Genomic DNA, 24,275 nt, shown 5'->3' with positions numbered 1-24,275 from the left:
TGAACTACAGTGGAGGTGTATTGGCATATTGGTGATGGGTGAGGTGTGGTATGGTAACAGGATATCCCTAAAACATATAAATCCTTGTGTATATGTTTTGTACTCTTGTTACCTAATGTTTCCTCAATAAACAGAAGTGGGGGAGAGAGGGAGGGAGGGAGGGAAGGCAGGAGGAAGGGAGGGGGGAAGGAAGGAAGGAGGGAAGGGAAGGAAGGAAGGAAGGAAGGAAGGAAGGAAGGAAGGAAGGAAGGAAGGAAGGAAGGACATATGCACACATACACATAGGCAAACTAATCCTCTTACATGTTATCCAAGAAGAGTTCCACCCTCCAGAAAGGGATGGAGGTATATAACTCACACTTAATCAGTTCATTATAACATACTACTGGCCATAGAAATTGACTCAGGGTATCTACATTCAGGGTAGCTCTGTAGCTATGTCCTCCAGTTGTTCATTGATTTTGCTCAAGGGGGCATGAGTAATGTCTCCATTGTGAGACTTGTTACTGTTTTTGGCATATTGAATGCATCATGGGCAGCTTGCCAGGCTCTGCCTTGGTGGCGGAATACTCTCGGTAGCTTGCCAGGCTCTCTGAGAGGAGCAGAGGAATCAAACCTGGGTGAGCCACGTGCAAGGCAGAAGCCCTACCCGCTATGCTATCACTCCAGGGTATCTCATATTTTATGTGAGAATTATGGAATCAAAACCTTGCCATTTACAAAGGCACTGTAGCACTGTCCTCCCGTTGTTCATTGATTTGCTCAAGTGGGCCCAGTAACATCTCCTTTGTGAGACTTGTTACTGTGTTTGGCATATTGAATATATCACAGGTAGCTTGTCAGGCTTTGCCGTGCGGGCGAGATACTCTTGGTAGCTTGCCGGGATCTCCAAGAGGGGTGAAGGAATCAAACTCAGGTTGGCCAGATTGGCCGTGTCCAAGGCAAACGCCCTACCCACTGTGCTGTCGCTCCAGCCCTTTACAAAGGTATATAATACAAAATGTTTCTTTCCTCAATAAGAGGAAAGAAACCCTACTACGTATGGAGCAAATCCAGTCGAAACCAAACCAAAATTTAGAAAAAGAATTCCTCTGAGGTTCTACTATCCTGATGAATCCTGACTCAAGCCATGCCAGAAGCTCTCCTGTCCCAAAACATATTCAAGTCAATAAATTATTTTTATTGTTTAAGGATTTCAAGATTTTTCCCAATAGCAACATCAAAAGTCAGACTGACTTTTCTTGCCATTCACCAAATCAAGATCAAATATAGGACAAAACTGGGGAGAGCAAGCTTCTCTTTGAAGTGGGAAGTGATTCCTTGGGTAGATTGTCAAAGTACTCAGACAATTTACAGATATGAAGAAACAAATAACAAAGCTAAAGTACATTGTTGTCACCCTGGCTCATGAGCAAAGAAGGAAAAAAGGGAGACCAGCTCTGCTACTGAATTACTTTAACTTCTTTTGTAAGGAATTTTAATCATTTTGCATTAATTTATTAATGTTTCCAATTTTTATTGAAAATAGTAAGTATTCTTAGGAAAAGCTACAGGCTGTTGTTTGAAATACTTCAAATGAATTCCTTTTGAATTATTCATGTGAGAAAAATCCCTCTATATATCCTAATATAGGACATCTTTTTGCATAGAAAAATAACTAGCTGCATTCCGATAAAACAAAAAACTGGGATCAGAAATAGAATTATAATAAGGCTTTTGACTTTTTTTTTTAATAATACATGTTTATGTATGTCTCTGTTTCTTACCTATAAAGATTCATGTAACCTGAAGGCAAGTAACTGTCTACTCAACCAAACTGAATATTTTCTTGCATGATGCACAAATATCTGGGCAAATGTGTGTGTGTGTGTGTGTGAGTGTGTGTATGTGTGTGTGTGTTTAAATATATAAATATATATGAAATCTTTTCTGGAATATCAGATATGAAATCTTTTATATTTTTATATTCCTATCTTTTTTTATTCATGCTTTTTTTTTCATTTCTACTCAAGGAACGCAAATTTCCCAAGTTTGTATCCAAAGAGATGGAAAACATGTACATTGAGGAGCTGAAGTCATCGGTCAACCTCCTGATGGCTAATTTGGAGAGCATGCCTGTGTCCAAAGGGGGCGAGTTCAAGCTCCAGAAACTCAAACGCAGCCACAACGCTTCTATCATTGACATGGGTGAAGAGAGTGAGAATCAGCTCTCCAAGTCAGATGTCGTGCTGTCTTTCTCCTTAGAGGTAAAAAACCTGAACTCTTTCCTGGCATAGCCAGCAGGACCCGGGTAATTAGATGCATCACAATCAACTTGTTTTCCTTCTTTCACCGCAGGAGTAGTTATTAAAATGAGCGCTTGCTAAGCACGCAGCAAGTGTTTCCCCTTAGCCAGGAGTCCATACTTTTCTTAAGGAAATGAAGTCTTAGGAACCACCTGTTAAAATTAATCTTATTTTCTTTTCCTCATCATAAAGTGGTAATCAAAGATTTTTCTAAAGACCTTGTGCCATTTATAAAACTTACAATTTTGGTTGCCTACGTTATATATAGGGGAGAAGTAATCAATCTAGCATCAGTTCATGGTGAGCCATAAGTTTTCTTTCTGATCCTTTCTCCTGTCTACTTTCTTGTTGTGGTGGAGCCTGATTTTTGGTCCGTTGCATCACCCAAGGAAAGAATCTACAAGAGAGGATATATGACAGAATGCTTAACATGCTAAAGTATCTTAAAATATCTCTGTAATTACTACTCAGATATTGTGTTTTATGTATGTGATCTAGGGAGTTGATCTGATCTAGCTGTATCAGAATTACCTGCAAAGCTGATTCAGTATATAGATTCCTAGAACCATTCAGGCCTATTGACTCAAAGCTGTAGAAGGTAGGAATATACAAAAAGAGAAGTCATTTGGGGGGAACAAAATTTCAAAAAGGTAAACATAAAATTGTATTCAAAACTCCATTGGTGGGTACCTCCCCATGTGAAATTAAACCACAAGATCCCACAAAAACTTGTTAATACTAATATTACAATGTTTATAGTAATATTATTCCTAAAAATACCAAATGAAAACTATCTATATGTTTATCAACTGGTAAGTAGACATAGTCAATATAGTATTGTAAATCTCTTTAGGGTGAAATACTCTTCAGAAATCAAAAGGAATGATTTACCTTATTAACATTAACTTATGTTAATGTTCAGGTGAATTAGTAAACTTCTGAAATAACTGCATTGTATACCCAAATAAGGGCTGGAGCGATAGCACAGCGGGTAGGGCGTTCGCCTTACAAGCGGCCAACATGGCCGACCCGAGTTCGATTCCTCCGCCCCTCTCGGAGAGCCCGGCAAGCTACCGAGAGTATTCGATATGCCAGACACAGTAACAACAAAGTCTCCAATGGAGACGTTACTGGGCCCGCTCGAGCAAATCGACGATCAACGGGAGGGCCTTTACCTTTACCTTTACCTTTACCTTATGATACATGAAATAGGCCTTAATAAAGTTTTCAGGTAATAAAAAGAATTCTAGGGAAAGTACATCCCTGAAAAGTGTATTTTAATTAGCTACCCAGGTATTTTCTTAATATTACAAATTTGATCATCATTCATAACGTATTAAGTCAGAACCTATGGATGGTGAAATTACAGTAATGTTGTACATCAAAACTGTGAATAATAAAACTGTAGTAATCATGCTATCTAAATGTTAAAAAAACATAAATATAAATTAATTTTTAAATTAAAAAAATTCATAGTTTTTTTATTCATAGTATAATTCATTATACTGACCATAGATTTCAGAAGACTAAGAGAATAGCTCAAATTTCTGTAGATTTAATTAGGATTTGTAGAGAATAAATTAATTTTCTAGAACATCATTAAGGCTTGCTGTGAATTAACTGCAAGCAATTTGTTTTACTGTGCTCAGTTCAGCTCATGATAGTCACATTATAGTGTTTTCAACATGTATTTTGCAGTCAGAAGAGACAGTGTTTAATTATATTTAGAGTGCTTGATCTGTGAAAAAAAAATCAGTATAATTTCACAGAAACTTTTTTAAAATACTGCCACCCAAACTACTGAACACTTTTTTTTTAGGTGTCTTGGAATTTGATTTTTGCCAATTAGAGGTGACAATATATTCCATCTTGCCTCTAGTCTTTCTACAGAAAGGGAGAGGAGAAGGGTTTATTGGTTTTCATGAAGCTTTGAATCTATAATTCTGAATTCCTTATCAATACTCAATATAGTGAAGCTTATTAATTGATATATGCTTTAGGTGACTCCCAATCATATTCCTACATGTAGATGATTCAATCAGGCTTTAACTTGTAGGAATGATATGCCCTAGGGCTCCCAAATACTTTTCCATTAGGACACCTCATATAAAAAACTGTCCGCAAAAATCATTGTGTTTGTATATGTGTGTTTGGGGTACCCAGAGAGTGAAGGCAAGAAGAGAAAAGAGGGCTGACTAGATTTAAATTTGTTGTTAGTGACGTGGGGGCATGAGGGATATTTTATGATAGCACTTCATGGCAGAAAAAGAACGAAAAAAGCTTTCTTTTATCTGCAGCAAGAAAACTGAGTTCTAATCTGTCTGGTGGCATGACCTTGGGCAAGATACAAGCTCTAACAGAAACAAATAGGTACTTATAGAAAAAGGTGCTTCTAGAATGCTATGAAAACGAGATGCTATGCTGTCACTAGTTTAGTGAATCCTCAAAATTGTCTCCTGAGAAATTTACAGATACTCTCCCATGTTTACACAGCCAAGGCAGATGCAAATGTAGGAACTGAACTCTCATCTTTTAAATATCCCAATTGAGTAGCTTCTGTGCCTCCCACCCCCCTTTTTTTATCTGTACTGTTCTTTCTAATGTTCAATTTGTAATTAGGCATATCATCTCATTTGATCTTCATGATAGCCCAGGCAGGAGCAAGATAAGTAACTTTATCTGCCTCTTTACAAATGAGGGAACAGCCTCATGAGATTTGAAGAATACGTCTTTTGCCCAACAATCCATGAATAGTGTTCTAGAGTGTGACTCCTGGACCAACTGGTGTAACATCAGCAACATCAGGAAAATTGTTAGAAATGGAAATTCTTGAGGCCAGAAAGAGTACAAGGATTAAGGCACTTACTTTGCATGCAGCTGACCGTGGTTTGATCCCCAGCAATACATATGAACGCTGAGCCACTCTAGAGTGATTCCCCAGCACAGAGTCAAAAGTGAGCACTGAACACTTTTGGTTGTGGCCCCGAAGTGAGGGGGGGGGGGGGGCGTGAAATGAAAAGTCTTGGCCTCTACTCAATATCTAGGGAGGTTCCTCTAACCCTAGCAGGTAGAATTAAATCCCTGGTTTAACAAGCCACTCAGGTAATCTTGCTTCACACTAATAACAGGATCAATGGTCTCCTGAGCAGCATGGCGGTGACTTGTGAGTCCTGATTTTGGGGCCAGCCCTATTGTACTGCCTTGAATCAAGTCGATTATTTGTCTACATCCCTCTCAGTATGGGAGTGTCATTGCTTTTCTCAGAGGTCAATGGAGCGACTTGTTTCAATGTGCCTCCCTCCTACAGGTCTATGATGCAAGACTCTTGTTTCAGATTTTTAAATCCGTTTCAGATTTTTAAATTCGTATCTCTGTCCTTCCCTTGCATCCTCTCCCCACCCTTCAGGCTGATAAGTGAGGGGGCAGTCTGAATCTGAGAATAGCAGGTGTTTTAATGGAGTTTGACAGTAGTGGTGGGAAGTGGGAGGAATTGTAAATGATACATTTTGGACCATCAAGACTCCAGCCTGGCTTACCCTTCAGCCGAGAACAGAAAGCACAAGCACGCAGCTGCAGACTTCCTTTTGTTTGGGACTGAAGAAAAAAAAAATCTGTTAATTTTGTACCTCTCTTTTCCGGTTACTGTCAAAATTTCTAACTTTGAGTCTGATTCAGAATCGGTATCTGGCATCACTGGGCTGGGGGAAGATGAAGTGGCAGTGGGCCACAAGGAGTAGCAAATGCTCTTTTGGGATAGAAAATGTCTTTCCAGGTTGCGGTAGCCCCCTCTAGAGCCTACTGTCGCCAACTCAAAAGCCAAACGGCATTGGCCCTTTTTTCTTTTTTTCTTTTTTCTTTTTTTTTAAATTGACTCACCATGAGATACACAGTTACAAAGCTGTTCATGACGGGGTTTCAATCACAGGATGTTCCAACACCCATCCCTTCGCCAGTGTACATTTCGCACCACTGTCCTCAGTATCCCTCCTGCCTCCTCCTCCCTACAGCAGGCATTCTCTCTCTCTCTCTCTCTCTCTCTCTCTCTCTCCCTTTCTCTCTCTCTCTTCTTTCTCTCTGTGTTTCTCTCTGTTTCTCTCCTTTTGTTGTCCATTTTCTTCACATTTGAAATATTATACTTACTTTACTGAACAAAGAAAAGTGAATTCCTATCTCTGCTAAGTGCTGAATTAGAAGTTGAACTGCTTCAGCCAGAGAGATAGTTAAGAAGCTGGCTTGCCCATTTTGCTTTTAGAAAGCCTAAGTTTGATTGCTGGCACCCCCTGGTCTAAGAACTGTTGGGTGTGGCCCAAATCCTTAAATAAGAAATAACAAAGTTGGGTTATTTTTGTTTGGTTGATTGGTCTTCTTGAGGCAGGGGACACACTTGATGATGCTTAGGGGTTATTTCTGAGTTAGAACTCAGGAATCACTGCTGGCAGTGCTCAGGAGACCATCTGGGATGCTGAGGATTGAACCCAGGTGAGCCACATGCAAGGCAAGCATCTTATCACTGTACTATCTCTCCAGCCCAGAAGTTGGGCTATTTTTATTTTTAAAGAAAATAGAAATGAGCCTATTTCTTTGAAGTAAATAAAAATGAGCATATGTGTTTAACATAGAAAAGGATAGTCATTTTACTCAACACACCTATCTTCTAAACATCTGAATTATTGTACTTTGTCTTTTCATCCAGAAGGTAAGGAGTGTCACTCTGCAGAATTGCGTTTTCAGGTTAGGCTGATCCTTGCAAGGCTGGAAAAAAATCAGACAAAGGCCATGAGTTACCTGTTGGCTTTGTTTGTAACTTCCTCTCATCGATTTACTCTTACCTGAGACACTCATGAACTTTGGAAATAACCTCCACGATGTGGAATTCTCTTTGTCCAGGTGGTGATCATGGAAGTTCAAGGCCTCAAATCATTGGCTCCTAATCGTATTGTGTATTGCACAATGGAGGTGGAAGGAGGAGAGAAACTTCAGACTGATCAGGCCGAAGCATCAAAACCAACGTAAGTTACGTTTCTCAGAGGCTCATCTCACAGATTTTTTATTTCATTGACTCCATGTCAGCTGACTACAAATTAATGATCTGGTTTCCCTAGAAGTTTTTAGAGGACATAAACCTTGCTCATTTTCAAACAAGATGACTTGACTGTAGTTTTATTAGACAGTCCTAACAGCAATTCCAATTTTTTTAGGGTCAAGAATGGGAAAACTAAAGGTAAGCTAAAGGAAATTAAAGAAGCTGTTTGTTCTTTTTCTGGAGAATATAATCACAACCATTAATAGGATATGAAGAGAGTTTGACATAGATTTGTCTTATATTTTCTAAATATACCTGACAAGCAATTTATTTTTTCAAAATATTTCTCTAAAGCCAGAGTAATGTGTGTGTGTGTGTGTGTGTGTGTGTGTGTGTGTGTATCAGCAAAACAGCATGTCAGTTTTGACACAATGTATCAAGTCAATTTGTGAAAATCTCACTGTATGTGTCCAGGGGCTATGTCATGGAAGAGAAAAGTAATGCCATGTAGCTTACAGCTGAATATCCAAAAATATTCAGATATATCATTACAAAAGAGCACTTTGAGAGGAGATATCACATAGATGTGAAACATTTGTAGGAATAGAATCTGGGAAGGTCATTTTGAGAAGTAGTAAGGTACTTAAGTTAACATTAGAACACTCCTACAGGGCATTGGGACTGGAAGGAGAATTACAGAAGAGTCAACTTGTGCAAAAGTTCTGTGGTCAGCAAAGGCCTCAGGGCATGGAAGAGTTGAAAGAAGACACATGGGGTTAGAGTTCAGAAAACAAGATATGATAAAAACTTCCAATGAGGCATGAAGTACCTATACCGATGGCTCACATCAAGGGGCCTTGCTTTGGCTGTGGCAACGAAAGCCCAGAAATATGTGATTAGCTATGTGTTTGAGAATATCGCTGAATGTGCTCTGTAGGGGGTGGAGAACCAGAGTTGATACAGGAGATCAGTTAGAATTCAATTGCCATGGTTCACTGGAGCAATAATGATTAATTCACCTAGGTCAATAGACTCTCAGACCTCAAAGATTGCTGAGGGATCACTGTTCTCATTCTCTGCTCACTGTGTCTCTCTCTTTCTTTTCTATCTCAATTAAGTCAGCCTACACTAATGAGCATCTTTCTTTTTGATTATTGTTAATTCATAAGAAATTCATAAAAAGGGTATCCCCTAACAGCAGCTCACTACCTCTCCACCCCCATTATGAGCTGTTTGGCAGAACATGAATAACTTACCAGGATGTTCAAATAAAATAGTTCAAAGAAAGCACTGAATGTTTCCTGGACTAAAAAAAAAAATCTGAGGGCATTGTATGCCTTCAAGTGGTTTTTTACATGAATAGGCAAAGACCTCAGATGCTCAGAAGCTGGGCAAAATTAATGAGTATCTGCAGGAGGGAATGAAAACCAATGTGATTGTCATATTTCACCCTTCCTCCCTCTTTGTAAACTTAGTTTCCAACTGGAAATGAATCCAGCTTCTTTATTGCCATTAACGAAAACTCAATTTCTTCTCTGTTGTTCTAGCTAAATCATTATTAATGCTAGTCTGTTATGCTGCATCACTGATATGTACTTAAAAAAACACATCATGTATGGTGTGTGTGTGTGTGTGTGTGTGTGTGTGTGTGTGTGTGTGTGTGTGTTTTGGAAGGAACCTATTTTGTGTTTCTGCCAAACTTTTAACATGATGGACTTAAGACCATGTCACCAATTAGAGAAGGAAAGATAAAGCTCTGATTATTCTGATAGGCTTCTTTTTCAGATTATTTTTGTAGAAGACTGAGCCACGTCCAGTAGTGCCGAAGGGAGTTGGAGGGGCCTGTAGAACCTGTGGCTCCTACGTGGGAAGCATTCCAGCCCTTGAAGCCCTTTAAGCTATGGGGGCTTTTATTTTATTTTTTATTCAAAACAAAATTCATATCGTTTTATTGGGTTTAGAGTTAGCAGGGTAAATGATGGGCTGATTTTCATGTGCTTATGAATGTTTAAAATAGAATTTCAGAGTCAAATAAATATGGAATGCTTGTTTTTAAACTACTGAGAGTACTCCTATTTCACATATTTACTCATTTATGCATGGACATTCTTAGAGTCACACGCATAAACATGTAACACAAATATTTTGTGCCTCTAGCCAGAAATACAATTTTTATTCCTCTTTAATCAGTGAGTATTACCAAAACCCCACAGAGGGTTTGTTATTTGTTTATAATATAGTCTGAATGCAATCTTCATGTCTAAGGCAAGTCAAATCAGTAAGTAATGGATACCTCAAGTGTGGTGTTGAGAATTAATCGGAGACTGACTGTACCCAGGAAAGAGAGAGGGAGAGGGGAGAAGGGTGAGGGAAGAGAGGGAGATTTCAATAGTATCCTAGAAATGAAGTCTCAGAATTAAAAATCTATCCATCGTTATGTTTCTGCCCATTTCTTCTTTTAATCTATCTTTATATGTTCTAAACCTCTGTTGTTCTTCTTTTTAAATCTATAATTCTTTTCCTGAATTATCTTTGCCATTGTCTTTATCATAGTTCAAAGCTGTTAGTTTCCTTCTGTGTTCAAATTTGTTGTTGAATTAATAATTCTATTTGGTCATATCTATTTTCTATCTCACTCCCTAGTTCTGAGAAATCAGAATCATCTCATTTTTTTCCTTTGAAGTGTACGTTTCTTCACTTTTCCTTCCTTCTCTATTTACAATTTCTCTCCTTGCTGATTTTCAACTGTTGTCTCTCCTACTTAATTTTGATGATCTCCAAAAGCATCCATTTGAAGATTATCTTTCATCAATCTCAAAACTTCCATCATCATATGATAAGTTTAGCTCTTTTCCTGCCCTAATCATCTTATGAATCTTGTATGTATTCTTTCAGCCAGCTGATATCAATTTAGACTTTATACATTCCAAAACTAAAATTCTTTCAAGTCTACTCTTTACTCATGAATTCTATTGTTGCTGCAACCAACACCCAGTTACTAGAAAATTAACATCTTTTTCCTAAAATATGTTCACAGGAAAGTTAAGTTTTGTATTTTTTAATATAGTCACTAGATCTAGGACATAGTACATAAATTTGTCCAAGTATCCTTTTTTTAAAGCTATGTATAATACTCCAAGAAAAAGCAAGGCCAAGAAGGACCATGGTTAAGTAAGTTTTAGAAATACAAAACCTTATTTTCAAGTTTAAAATATACATTGTCATTTTCAAGGCTCTGAAGATTTACAAGAGTAGCTAAACCTGTTTAATTTTATTACATCATGAATTCTCCTGTTTCAATGAATGCCTATTGGTACATATTGGAAAAGCTGATCTATGTTATTCTGACCTGGTTCTCCTCACCTCCTTCATCAATGCCACCTCATTTTTTCACACTAGTAACATGCCCGGCATGGTCATTACTTAAGATCAGGTGTATAAGTGTGTTTATAAATGAAATATATTTCAGAGTTGAAAAATATGGTGGAGGAGGCCAGTTATCCTCTTTTAATCAAACTCTTTGCCACAAGTTGATTATTTTCATGTTGATTATTTTAGACATGTTATTTAGCCTTTCAATTTGAGTTTCCTCTTCTCCTGGATTTTTAATGTGGAAAGAGAGGACAATATATGATCTAAACCTTTTAAGAGATTTTTCCCCAAAAATAGTGCCTCTAGATGGGGAGCACAACTCAGGTGCAGAGCACTAACTTCGTATATATGAGACCCCAAGCTTCAATCCTCAGCACTGCACTGATAACTATATCTATATTGCTTCCATTTGTAGCAAGTTATTTCTGCATTTAGAGGGCAACCAGTGGTCATACTGAGATAGAAATAATTAAAATCCTGTTTTTAGGTGAGCAATTTTAGAAAGAAGTTGTGGAAATAGAGAAAGAAACCGCTTTATAGATTCAGGATTCCAGATAATTTTTCACCTTTTATGAGTAGAGCAGTAAATTTTTCTAGCCATAAGACAGTGTTTTTTTTTTTTCAAACGATGGCAGGAACCCTTACCTACTGATAACAGAGATGATGTTGTAGCAGGCAGGCCCTCCCGTTGATCGTCGATTTGCTCGAGCGGGCCCAGTAACGTCTCCATTGGAGACTTTGTTGTTACTGTGTCTGGCATATCGAATACTCTCGGTAGCTTGCCGGGCTCTCCGAGAGGGGCGGAGGAATCGAACTCGGGTCGGCCATGTTGGCCGCGGGTAAGGCGAACGCCCTACCCGCTGTGCTATTATAAAGATGTACCTTTGATAAACATTAAATCATGTAAGAAGCATGTTACTCCTTTTCTATTTGTGTTTTGTTTTTTCTGATAAGGCCAAAGAGAACATTTTGATTCTCTACTAGTCAGTCTTTTAACACTTTCATAGGACTCAGGCTCAGAGCCTGAGATGGCAATACCCTCCACTTAAAATTTAATAGCATTGTATAGATTTTATTTAATAAAACATTTTTTTCTGTGTCTTGGCCTTTGAATGAGTTCAATGGAAAGAGGATATCTTTCCTGAATGACTTTTTAAAACTTTAGATAGAATATGTGGCTGTTCGCTTGCATGCAGCTGACCCTAGTTCTGTTCTTGGTTTTGCTGATGGTCCTGTGGGCAGTGGCAGAGTCAGGGGGTAGTACCAACTATCATTGTCATAGTGGGCTGGAGAGATAGCACAGCGGTAGAGCGTTTGCCTTGCATGCAGCCAACATGGCGGACCCGAGTTCGATTCCTCCGCCCCTCTCGGAAAGCCTGGCAAGCTACCGAGAGTATCTCACCCGCATGGCAGAATATATTCAATATGCCAAACACAGTAACAACAAGTCTCATGATGGAGACATTAGTGGGCCCGCTCGAGCAAATCGATGAACAACGGGAGGACTGGACCGGACTTAATTAAAAACAGAATATTGCCTAAAAGGCTTCTTTGAAATTTATAACCAGGGAATGATAATAGCGGTGGTCTCTTTATATATAGATATAGACATAGATATAGATATAGATATATCACTATCACTATCCTCCCGTTGTTCATCGATTTTGCTCAAGCGGGTCCAGTAACATTGTGAAACTTGTTACTGTGTTTGGCATAACAAATACGTCACAGGTAGCTTGCCAGACTTTGCGGTGCTGGCGAGATACTCTCAGTAGCTTGCCGGGCTCTCTGAGAGGGGCAGAGGAATCGAACTCAGGTCAGCCACGTTGGCTGCGTGCAAGGCAAATGCCCTACCTGCTGTGCTATCACTCCAGCCCATATATATATATATATATATATATATATATATATATATATATCCCCTTCCCTTTTGTTCAGCACGACCAACCACCATGACTAATATAGATCAAATCTTGACATCAGAAGGTGTCCTTTGTAGTAAAGAACTAGATAATTAACAAAGAAATTTGTGAAATAATAGCAGATGAACAGTTTCTGAAAGAAATGAATAGGCTGATGGAAATGCTGATTACTCAAGAGACCAGAGAAGTCTCTACTTCAGTAATCTGGGACTGGAGCGATAGCACAGCGGTAGGGTGTTTGCCTTATGCGCAGCCAGCCCAGCAGAGTTAGGTTCGATTCCACCACCCCTCTCGGAGAGCCCAGCAAGCTACTGAGGGTATCTCGCCCACACGGCAAAGCCTGGCAAGCTACCCATGACATATTCAATATACCAAACACAGTAACAACAAGTCTCAAAAATGGAGACATTACTGGGCCCGCTCGAGCAAAATCGATGAACAACAGGAGGACAGGACTTCAGGAATCAGCAGCCATTAGAAGAATCAGGGGAAACATTCCATGCATACAACATAGCAAATACACGGCGTGTATGTCTATGTGGGGGGCGGGGGGGAGTGGGGAGAGAGACAGAGAGAGAGAGAGACTTGATGTACACCTGGACCAGAATGAACCACTGTGTGACTTGTCAGTGAGCTGGGAGCCTTACTACAAGAAAAGTCTCAAGAATAAGCAGACCTAGACAACCCCGGGTTTGAAATTTACTCCAGTACTATGGAAAGGCCACTGGAGTGTTTAAGCCAGGGAGGATGTAAGATTTTCATCTGGAAACCTGAAAAATCTTTTTCCTAAAGTAAATGGGGAACAGCAGGTATCCTGGTCAATACAAATTTAAGGAGCATCTGCTATTTTCTGGGCATTGTTATTAGAGTGGGGATTAATATAGATTTGGCCCTTGGATTTGTATAGCAGTAGAGTAAATTTGGCTGGAATAGTCCAAGTATCTGGCCACAGTGTTAAATTCTTCAGTCTCTGCTTTACCTTATGAGAACTTTAAAATCACCACATGGGAAAAGAAGAGGTCTCCTAAGAATCAACCTCTTTTCTGTTCACGCTGCTTGACACATTTGCTCAGGTTCCAGGAGACATTTATGCAGTCCTGAATGGAAACTTGAATACCGTTTCTCTTGGTTTTCCTTTCAGAGAAAAACGTTTAACTTCATTCAGACTTCATTAAGTCAGAAATGGTAAAAACCAATGCTGACTGAATAATTCAATTTTACTATTCTCTCAGAAAAAATCATTTATTGGGAGGAAGGAAAATGATCATTAGTTTGCAGTACTTAGTATCTGTTCCGTTTCCCTTACCAGAAACCTTGGTATAGGAGCCAACACAAATTTTTTTGAAAACTCAATTGTGTTTGCTTATTAGCTGGAGGGTATGTACTTATAAGCTGTATGCTAACCAGCTGAACAACAAACTATAAACGATGGAAAGGAATTGTTGGGAGGGAGGGGACTATTGAATAAGCTTTGGAGGAGATATTGACTCCATCATAAATTTGTTGTCATCCCGTTTCATATATCACCAACCTTTGCAATTCTACTAAGACCTAAACAGGCTGTATCCAAAATGCCTTCAGCCTATATCATTCTAAAATTTTATATCCAGGTGACTCAGAGATCAAAATAGCAAAACTTGAACAGATTTTTCAAGAATGCAAGTAGCTTTAAGTTTCTGGAAGCAATAGTTCCAGAAAAGATGATCTAATGGTGACTAGAGATTTGGGGTTAGACGGTAAGGCTCTTTCTGGTTTTAAAACATTTGTGAAAGTTCTAATTTAATGAGCAACCCAACACTGAGTAGGCATGAAATAAAGAAATTTTTTATTTGCCTTTAAAGAACTGTCTGAATATACTTTCTTTTTTTTCATTTTTTATAATTTTATTTATTGAATCACTGTGAGAGCAGTTACAAAGCTTTTGGGTCTAAGTCTCGGTCATACAATGAAACACCCGTACCTTCACCAGTGCCCATTCTCCACCACCAAAAACCCCAATATACACCCATCCCACACCCTCCCCCTACCTGTGGGACAGATGATTTTCACATTACTCTCTCTCTCTCTCTCTCTCTCTCTCTCTCTCTCTCTCTCTCTCTCTACTTTGATTACATTCAATATTTCAACACCAGACCCACCATTATTTAAGATTTTACCCCAACACTCCGATCTGCTGAAAAGGCAACAATAGACAATTTGTGTTCTAATGCTGGTTATGAATAACATATGATGTCGTGTGGCTGCAGTAGGGCCATGTGATTTTGAAATTCCAAAATTTTAACACTTAAATCTGGAGGGATTTCTGCTAAAAGCCACTGAGTTTCGAGATTTGCTCCTGAGTCTCTGGGATCATGGCTGTTGAGCAGCTTGATCAGGAGCCAGAGAGGCTGTTCGTGGGCGATGACTTGTGGTCTTGTTGGGGTGGGAAGGACAGGCCCAGCTCCACCCCATCCCGTGAAGCCCAACAAGTTTCATCACTGCGGGCCCAAGCTTGACTGTCCAATGGCCTCTGGAGGATGATGGCCACCGAGCCGCCAGGGGGAAACAGGTAGAGGGACAGCACCCTTTCCCCCCTGGGGTGACCCAGCGACAGTAACCTACTGCAGGATCCAGACATGTTTCTCCCAAAAGCCACTGGGTTTTGAGATTTGTTTCTGAGTCTCTGGGATCATGGCCGTTAAGCAGCTGGATCAGGAGCCAGAGAGGCCGTTCGTGGGCGATGACTTGGGGTCTCGTTGGGGTGGGGAGGACAGGCCCAGCTCCACCCCCATCCCCGTGAGGCCCTGTGTGTCTCGTCACTGCGAGCCCAAACCTGACTATCCAGTGGCCTCTGAAGGATGGCGGCCACTGGGCCGCCAGGGGGAACAGGCCAAGGCACAAAACCTATTCCCACCTGGATTGGCCCAGCACCGGTAACCTACTGCAGGGACCAGACGCATTTCTACCTAAAGCCACTGGTTTCCAAGATTTGTTTCTGAGTCTCTGGGATCATGGCCATTAAGCAGTTCAATCAGGAACCAGAGAGGCTTTGCCTCCAATTATATAGCTGAGCCAGAGGTACCTAACTTTTGGCTGTTTACTTTCTTGGTAAACTTTGCCCCAAGTTTTTGGGGTCTGGCCAAATGCACAACAGCAATTTGGGGGTATCTGGATGTCTGAAAGCGCCATGAGGCTGCTGATGCACTCGCCTCACAGGTACAGATTGACCTGCTGGCGGCACCATACCCCCTGAATGATACTTTCTTTCTGGTTCAGTTTCTTAAATATCTTGCCTGAGTTCGTCTTACTTTTGCATCGAATGCTGGAGCAATCTAAGAACTGAACTGATTTATCATTACTTCTCACTGGAAATTCATTCAATACATTTATGAATTGAATTAATGTATTGAAACTTGAAAACTCACTAGATTTTAAATAGGAGAAATAGAGCAGGGGTTTCAGTATATGCTTCAGTTCAATCTCTGGCACCACATAGTTCCCTGCGAATCACTAGATACAGCTCTGAATACCCCAAATAATTACCAGGTATGGCTCCCAACCCACCTGAGCACCACTTGGGAGTTCCCAATGTTTCCAAGAAAGACCACTATATTTGTTGTTTAATGATGCAAAAGAATTTCACATGGTTACTTGTAATAATGAGATACAACCCAGAAATGCTCACTAATAAGGAAATGAAATTAAATTGGTTTAGTAGATAATGCATAAAAGAAATATAGTATTTTGAACAAGAGCATAAAATCGGGAGTCAAGGTGCTAGGTAATCTCCGTTATGTGAACTTGTATGGGTTAACTAACTCTTTATGATATGGATGAAAATCAAGTGTAAGTAAATTAAAAATAATTACACTAGTTTACATACATAAAACGCTTAAAGCAGTACTGTCTCATAGTAGCTGAGTTATCTATAATTATCGTGGCTTCATTCTTGTTTAAGGAGAAGAGGGAGTGATGGGGGAAAATGTACCACAGATATAAAACTAACATTGATTCATCATTTGTTATGGGTTAAGTGCTGCTCTAAGTAGTTCAGTCTTTTATAACTACTTAAGGATCTATCAAAACCTATGAGATAAGTACTATAGCTGTGATTCAGGGGCCGAATGATTTGGTCAAATTAAAAGGTAATAAAGAGATCCGCCAAGATGCAAAATCACAGCCTGTATTTCTCAAATATCTTGCTACCCTACATTTTTTAAAGTAATCGCTTTTACTAAAAACCAGTCAGTATTTTGACGAGCACTACTCTTTGTCTAAGAGGATACATTTTCTTTCGTAAATAGCTATTTTGTGGGTTAAATCACTGCCCCTATTTAAATGATGATTAATGTGCTGCCAAATTTTAGCAGTAGCACAGGTGTTCTGCCTTAATGCAGACATTCAGCTCAGCAGGTGTAACCCAAATGCAACAACAATGTTAAGTGCTATATATGTGAATCTGGACCAGAGATGACCCCTAATCTCAAGATATGTACAAACAATTCCAGGAAGGTCTCTCATAGTTATTACCACTAGCTTTTCTCCATGGAAATAATCATCGATAACAATTTCTTCTATCATTTATTAAAATCAACTAGGAACCAGGCTATGAGCCAGTTGGTGCCCTAAGAGGAGCCAGGCAGTATTGGATTTAAATCCTAGATCCAAGGTCATTTGGACAAGTGAATTCTCCTCAGTGGGCTTTGATTTCCTCATATTTGAAATGGACTCAATAGTACAATATGCATTATGGAGTAAATATTTTAAAATAATGCTCCATGCAAATGCCTGAGTTTAATGAACATCTTGTAAAATCTCAAGAAAAGTATTAATGTCAAGAAATAGAATTGTTAGTTTAGGTCATACGGAAATTTAATTCTTATTTTTTTGAGATACCTCCATGCTGTATTCCATAGAGGATGAAGCCACTAACATTCCCGCCAGTAGTGGCTGAGGGTTCCATTATCCTTAATCCCTGCCAGCATTGATTTTTGCTACTCTTCTCAATGCATGCCGATATCATTGGTGTGGGGTGAGAATTCATTGTTGTTTTGAGTTGAATTTCTCTCATGATAAGTACTTCTGATGATGAAGTGCATTTTTTCATATACCGATTTGCCGTGTGTAGATCTGCTCAGCTTTTCTCTGCAATTTTTAAATGGGGTTTACATTTGATTTTTGTTAAGTCTTGTCAGTGCTTTGGGCTGGAGCGATAGCACAGTGGGTAGGGCGTTCGCCTTACAAGCGGCCAACATGGCCGACCCGAGTTCGATTCCTCCGCCCCTCTCGGAGAGCCCGGCAAGCTACCGAGAGTATTCGATATGCCAGACACAGTAACAACAAAGTCTCCAATGGAGACGTTACTGGGCCTGCTCGAGCAAATCGACAATCAACGGGAGGGCCTTTACCTTTACCTTTACCTTGTCAGTGCTTTATATATTTTGGATATCAGTCCTTTGTCAAATATTTTTTCCCTGTTTATAACAGGTTGTTTTATTCTAGCCATAGCTTCTTTTTCAGTGCAAAGGTCTCAGTTTGATGCAATTCTATGCGTTTATTTTTTGACTCGGTTTGCTTGACTTTAAGTCATTAAAGATGGCTGCAGCATCATTATCACAAGTTCTACTATGTTTTTCTGAGTGTAATTTGTTGAGTTTAGGTCTAACATTGAGGTTAAAAAAAAACCAAGGCTGCATAAATCCAAACAGATAAAAAGCAAATAGCTGACAGTGACAAAAGAGAAAAGAAATTGTTATCAAAATACTTTCCAGAGTTGGAGTGAGTTTGATCCCAGCATCCCACATAGTTCTTGAGCACCACCAGGAGTAGTTCCTGAGTGCCGAGCTAGGATAACCCCTGAACATTGTCAGATGTGGCCCAACAAAAACAAAAAAAAACTCAAATAACACACCAAATCAACCTGACCCCCTACCTACTCCATCTCCGCAAACACGTTCTTTCAGCTTTTGTCTGTTATAGACTTTGTTCAAGAGAGATTCAAGTGCTCAAGTTATGCTTTCTATGTGCTCATAAATACTTTTTTATGAAATGCACATGAATACACATAGATAGACAGAAGCACACACAAACTGCTGTGACATAGGGCTGTCATTTCTTCAAGAATGTGCTGTATATGAGATACTGTGACAAAATAAATGTTCTCATCATGATGCCAGTCATTGGGCTATTTGGAAAATTCCTTAAGTTCCCGGGGTTCCTTGGTAAGACATAGAAGTTCTCACTGCATTCCGTAGATTCTGGGATAAAGAGGAAACGCTATTTCAAGTAGCTTCTGGTAGCTGGTATCTGAAAATCATATAAACGTATGCATTATTACTGGAAAATAAAAAAATCACCATATACATAAGTGTAAAAGCTTTGGAGTGACATGATTCCTAGTTCAGATCCTAATTATTCCACAAATACTGTCATATACGGTGAGACTCTAAATCATTTTTTATCAATAAAATGAACTAATGTTTATATCACTGGTTTATTGATGAGCATTCAACTTTAATAAAATATTTAAACACTTGGTATAAACATAAGAGATGTCATTATTTTTTAATGATTATCATTGCCATCATTAGAGTCAAGGTAAAAAGGAAAAGAGAACTTTCGATGCAAGTGGTATAAACTAAGTAGCAGAAGATAGCTTTATCTCTTATATAGGTGGCTGTCTGTGTTTTTCCTAGAATGTATTTATTTATATGTAAATTCCTTCCTTATACTTGGAAAAATCTTTATATCGGACTAGGTTTTTTTCAGTGCTTACGTATAGTAGGTAATAGAAAAAGCTCGATTAACTCAGAGCTTAATGGCATGTGGTGAAAGCCTGTAGGACAATCTGAGAAAGGGGCTCCATGTGATGGATTTGAAAGTTCCTTCAATACGAGTAAGAATAATGATAATTATAGTAGCAATTTCCTAAATGAGTACTCAGAATCAAAAGAACACACAATGGCTTAAAAAATACGCCAAAGAACAGAAAAAGAAAAATAAAATGAATCCATTGTGTGAGCTTTTCCTAAGCACCAACCCACTGTCGCTTTTAAAAAGTGAACAAAACTGTGTGCAAGCAAATTGCATGCCCCTCCCCCCCACACACACCACAATGAATTGTTAGGAGTATCACAAATGAAATCATGTGTATATTTGGGGGAATATCTTGACATTTAGCAAAAGTTGGGGCATCTTGACATTTAAACAAATAGACCATCGTGTAACTAATCAAGGCAGCATTTTGTTGTTAGGTAGTTTTTTAAAAAATAAACTTACTAAAGAGAAGGAATAAAAAGAAAGATCTCTTGTCCACAATTACTTTTATATATCAAGTAATACAATAGAATTATACTGTTGGTTCTTGTGCCCAGGTAAAGAGCTTTGTGGGAGTAATGAATTTAAGAAGCTTGTGGGAGTGCTAAAATAGCCCTAAGGCAGGAAGGCCACATCTCTTTTAGATGCAAATCCTGAGTTCTTTGGAGATGGCAAGCCCAAAGCTTCACCTAAAGAAGGGCTTAGAAAAAAAGCTAGCAGAGAATCTCAAGGTCATGATAAGAAAATGAAAGGACCATCCAAAGTATGGGGAGACTGTGACAACACCCAGATTAATTTATGCAGAGAACTCTAGACAAAGACAATTTGGAGAAATTTTATATAACCTATTATGCAACAACTCCAGGCAAAGACAATTGGGAGAAATTGTATATAACCAACTACTATACTTTCAGGGATCATTCCTATAGTTACTAGAGAAATTTTTCTGATCGTGTAGCATGCCCAAAGCCATGAGGAGAAGCCAGGGTGTGAAGTCTGTTCTAGATGCTGCCTTTTTTTGGGGGGTGGGGCTCTTTTGGGTCACACCCTGCATTGCTCAGGGGTTACTCCTCCACTCCTGGAAATTGCTCCTGGTAATGCTCAGGGGACCATATATGATGCCAGGAATTGAGCCTGGGTCAGCCACATGTAAGGCAAAGACCCTGCCTGCTATCCTATTGCTCTGGTCCCTAGGTGTTTCTTTTATAACTGCCTTTTACCATTGATAATTGTTCTCTTACTCCTCTGGAAGACTGAAAGGGAGAGGATGCAGTCTGAGTGTTTCCAAGACCAAAAAGAAAAAAAAAAGAAATTGTATATAGCCTTCTCCCAGAAGAGCCATTCTCTATTTTTTCAACTTTGGAGAAGCTGTTCTCTGTCTGTCTGTCTCTCTCTCTCTCTCTCTCTCTCTCTCCCACTCACTCTCTCTCTTTCTCTCCCCCCTCCTTCTCCCTCTCTGTCGTGTCAATCATACGAATTATTTTTATTCTGTGAACAGAAGTCAGTGATTTTCTCGAGCCAAATGTAGAAGGACCAGAGACCTGGAAAATATCTCTTTTTCTCACTTTCCATCTTTAGAGAGTTCCCAAACAAGACACATCTCAAAACTTGTCAGGCTTCTAGAAATGACAGCCTCTAGACTAGTGTTTATTAGCCTTTTTCTGATTGTAGCCCCATCCATCTAGTCCTACCAGTTGCCCCCTAGTGTCATGGCAAGGCCACCATTTATGTGGTTTTCACGTTGGTTTTCCTTAGAATATCCTGGAGATACCATCATAATCACATGGCCTTAGGTTGAGAAAGGTTTCTCTAGAACACAGAAGAGTTCAAAACACATGGTGCTCATTTGGCTATTTTTTTTTTTATCAGGTTTTATCCAGTGGATCTGTACATGCCAGTTCCACAAATACCTGTACTCAGGGGGGAAACCCAGTCAGAGAGCAGAGCATGAAATTCTGTTCACCACTCTTTGTTCAGCCTGTTATTTCCTCCTCTTTCTTGGGAGTGTGAGTTTCGTCAGGCTAACCATTATTCTTGGTGTTAGAGATGCAGCAATGATACAAAGAAGCAAAATTGCTGCCATCGTGGCATCTGCAATCTAGGGGAAGTGAAAAAATAATGTATAAGAACATTTCAAATAATTGACTAGAGATGCTTTCAAGACTTGGGCCTTACTATCCAAAGTCTAATCTTTGCTTTAACCTTCCCTTTAGAAGAAATAATCACCAACTGTTATTCTAACCCATTTATGGCATTTCAGCACTTGTGCTTGCTCAACAAGCTTGTAGTCACAGATAACCATCATAGCCCATCAATGTGGAAATGTCTATTACACAAGCAACTTCATCATTCCGCATTATTGTTCATTCATTCATCATCCTGTTATTCATCGATTGCCTTGAGCAGGCCCCAGTAACGTCTCCTTCATCCTAGCCCTGAGATTATATTCAAGGCTCTTTAGGAGAATGAGACCCATCATTGTTACTGGTATTTGGCATATTGGGTACGCCACGGGGAGTTTGTCAGACTCATTATTGTTAATCTTCAAATATTTATTTGAAATTAATAAGCATTCTAAATAAATTTTGGACTAAAATTATTTTATAGGCTTTATGTGTTGAAATTTGTTAGTCAATAAAATTATAAAAAATAAAACTACAAATTTCAGGACATAGCTCAGTCATCAGGTGAATATATACTTTTCATGCACAAGATCCTTAGTTTTAAACCTAACCACATGGTCCTGTGAGCACTGCCAGCATTGTCCTGGAGGCCCCTGGGCAACGCCAAGGTGATTCAGGTACACTTTGACCACTGTCATCCCGGCATCTTAGTTCTGAGCAGCTCCATATCCTTAGGCCATGCATTGAACAATCTGCCCCTTTGACTGGGGGCTCCTGAACACTGCTTGGATGCAAACTTTCCCCACCCCCCACCAAAAAAATCCATATATGTGTGTGTGTGTCTGTTGTGTGTGTGTCTGTGTGTCTATGTAATATATATTACATATATAACAAATATATTAACAAATAACATATGTATATAACAAATATATATTCATACATATATTTGTTACCAAAATGTGTGAATATATAATAATTACTACTTAAAGAGATATTTTGTATAAAGAAACAAATCATGAAATAGGAAATAGATGACTATTAAAAGATGTCATTTTTAATGTAATTTGTTTTCCTGGCAAGGCGGGGGCTGGAGCCAAGGATGTTTAGGGCCACTCTGGCTGTGCTCAAATCATACTTTTGATTCTGTGGTTAGGGATCAGAGCACTATATGGGGTGCTGGTGATCGAACCCAGGTAAATTGCATACAAGACAAACATCCTACCCACTGTCCATCTCTCCAACTCCTGATGTATTGTTTGTTAGACAACTAGTGAATTATTTATTGAATAACCTTACATATTTACAATGTCCCTTTTGAGTCAAGACGTCTTCATAAACTTTAATAATGCAAGGCTGCAAAATAAAAATTCAGTTATAATTTTAATTATTTGATACCTCGTTTGGTCTAAATGATATTTAACATATTCAACATATTTACCTTAATTCATTGCAGTCCAGAAGGAAAGGAAGCATTACTTCCTACTTATCATTGGGAGGAGATTTGGGACCATACTAGCTGTGCTCAGAACTTTCTCCTGCATGTGAGCTCAGGGATCACTCCTGGAAGCCCGATTCCAAAATATTTTATTTCTTCATCAACACCAAGGCAGTCTTTAGTGTGCATCAATTTATATCTTTGGGGTGCATCATAGATGTGACACATAGAAGCACCAGAGGAAAGTCTGAAGCTGCCTTGTCATACATGATAATAAGTTATTGTTCCTATCTGAGCACATGCCCAATATGCAGGAAGCCACTAGTTCAACTTATGCCCTCTCCTCAGCACTGAAAGATTTGGGGCTGGTGGTCAACCTGTATCTCTGAGGTCAGTCACCATGCAATCAATCTGAAGGTAGGCTGACTATCACTGGGAGCAGTCCCTGGCACCCTCAAATATAACATATCAACCCTATACCAAAATAACAGAAGTTCACATATTGACTACTAGGATTATAGCCCTGTAGCACTGTCCTCCCATTGTTCATCGATTTGCTCGAGCAGGCTCAGTAAAGTCTCCATTGTGAGACTTTTTGTTACTGTGTTTGGCATATCGAATACATCACGGGTAGCTTGCCAGGCTTTGCCCTGTGGGCGAGATACTCTCAGTAGCTTGCTGGGCTCTCCAAGAAGAATCGAACCTGGGCCAACCAGGTCAACCGCATGCAAGGCAAATGCCTTACCCACTGTGCTATAATTATCAGATATAATAAGAATGATTTTTAAAGGCAGCTCAGATAGAAAAGAGACCACCAAGTAAAGGGTGATTTGAGGGCCCACTCGGGGTGGGAGATGCATGCTGAAAGTAAACTATAGAACTAACATGGTGGCCACTCAATACCTATATTGCAAACCACAACACCCAAAAGGAGATAGAGCAAAAGGAAATGCCCTGCCACAGAGGCAGGGTAGGGTTGGGGGGATGGGGTGGGTTTGGTGGGAGGGATACTGGGATTATTGGTGGTGGAGAATGGGCACTGGTGGAGAGATGGGTTTTCAATCATTGTATGACTGAAACGTAAGCACAAAAGTTTGTAAGTCTTTACTTGGTGATTCATTTTAAATTTTTTTAATTATTAAAAAAAGAATGATTTTTAAATAATTTGATAGAAGCTTATTCTGTGTTGTTAGCACTTGAATTAAACCAAAAATTTTTTGTGAACTTAAACCATCTTAAATTCTACCCTAAATATGGGTCCAGGGCCCCCATAGTTCAGCTATGCAGCAAAGATGTGAAATGATTTGGTGGAGATTAACC

At 39.3% G+C, this 24,275-nt stretch overlaps 1 protein-coding gene and 1 pseudogene across 9 annotated transcripts in view; both read left to right on the top strand.

Moving 5' to 3' along the window:
* CADPS (calcium dependent secretion activator) overlaps window positions 1-24,275 on the top strand; it is a 550,520-nt gene that overhangs the window by 258,055 nt on the left and 268,190 nt on the right. For all 9 annotated transcript variants that reach the window (XM_056129049.1, XM_056129048.1, XM_056129052.1 and 6 more), the window contains exons 5-6: window positions 2,013-2,246; window positions 7,173-7,294. In XM_056129049.1, coding sequence (XP_055985024.1) covers window positions 2,013-2,246; window positions 7,173-7,294 — 356 coding nt within the window. The remainder of the gene's footprint in view (window positions 1-2,012; window positions 2,247-7,172; window positions 7,295-24,275) is intronic.
* Window positions 20,296-20,462, top strand: LOC130038014 (uncharacterized; annotated as a pseudogene).

The sequence above is a fragment of the Sorex fumeus genome, unplaced genomic scaffold (assembly GCF_029834395.1).
Source record: "Sorex fumeus unplaced genomic scaffold, SorFum_2.1 ptg000072l, whole genome shotgun sequence".
NCBI lineage: Eukaryota > Metazoa > Chordata > Mammalia > Eulipotyphla > Soricidae > Sorex > Sorex fumeus.
Note: the sequence above shows the minus strand (reverse complement) of the source record. Positions and strands in the feature narration are given on the sequence as shown.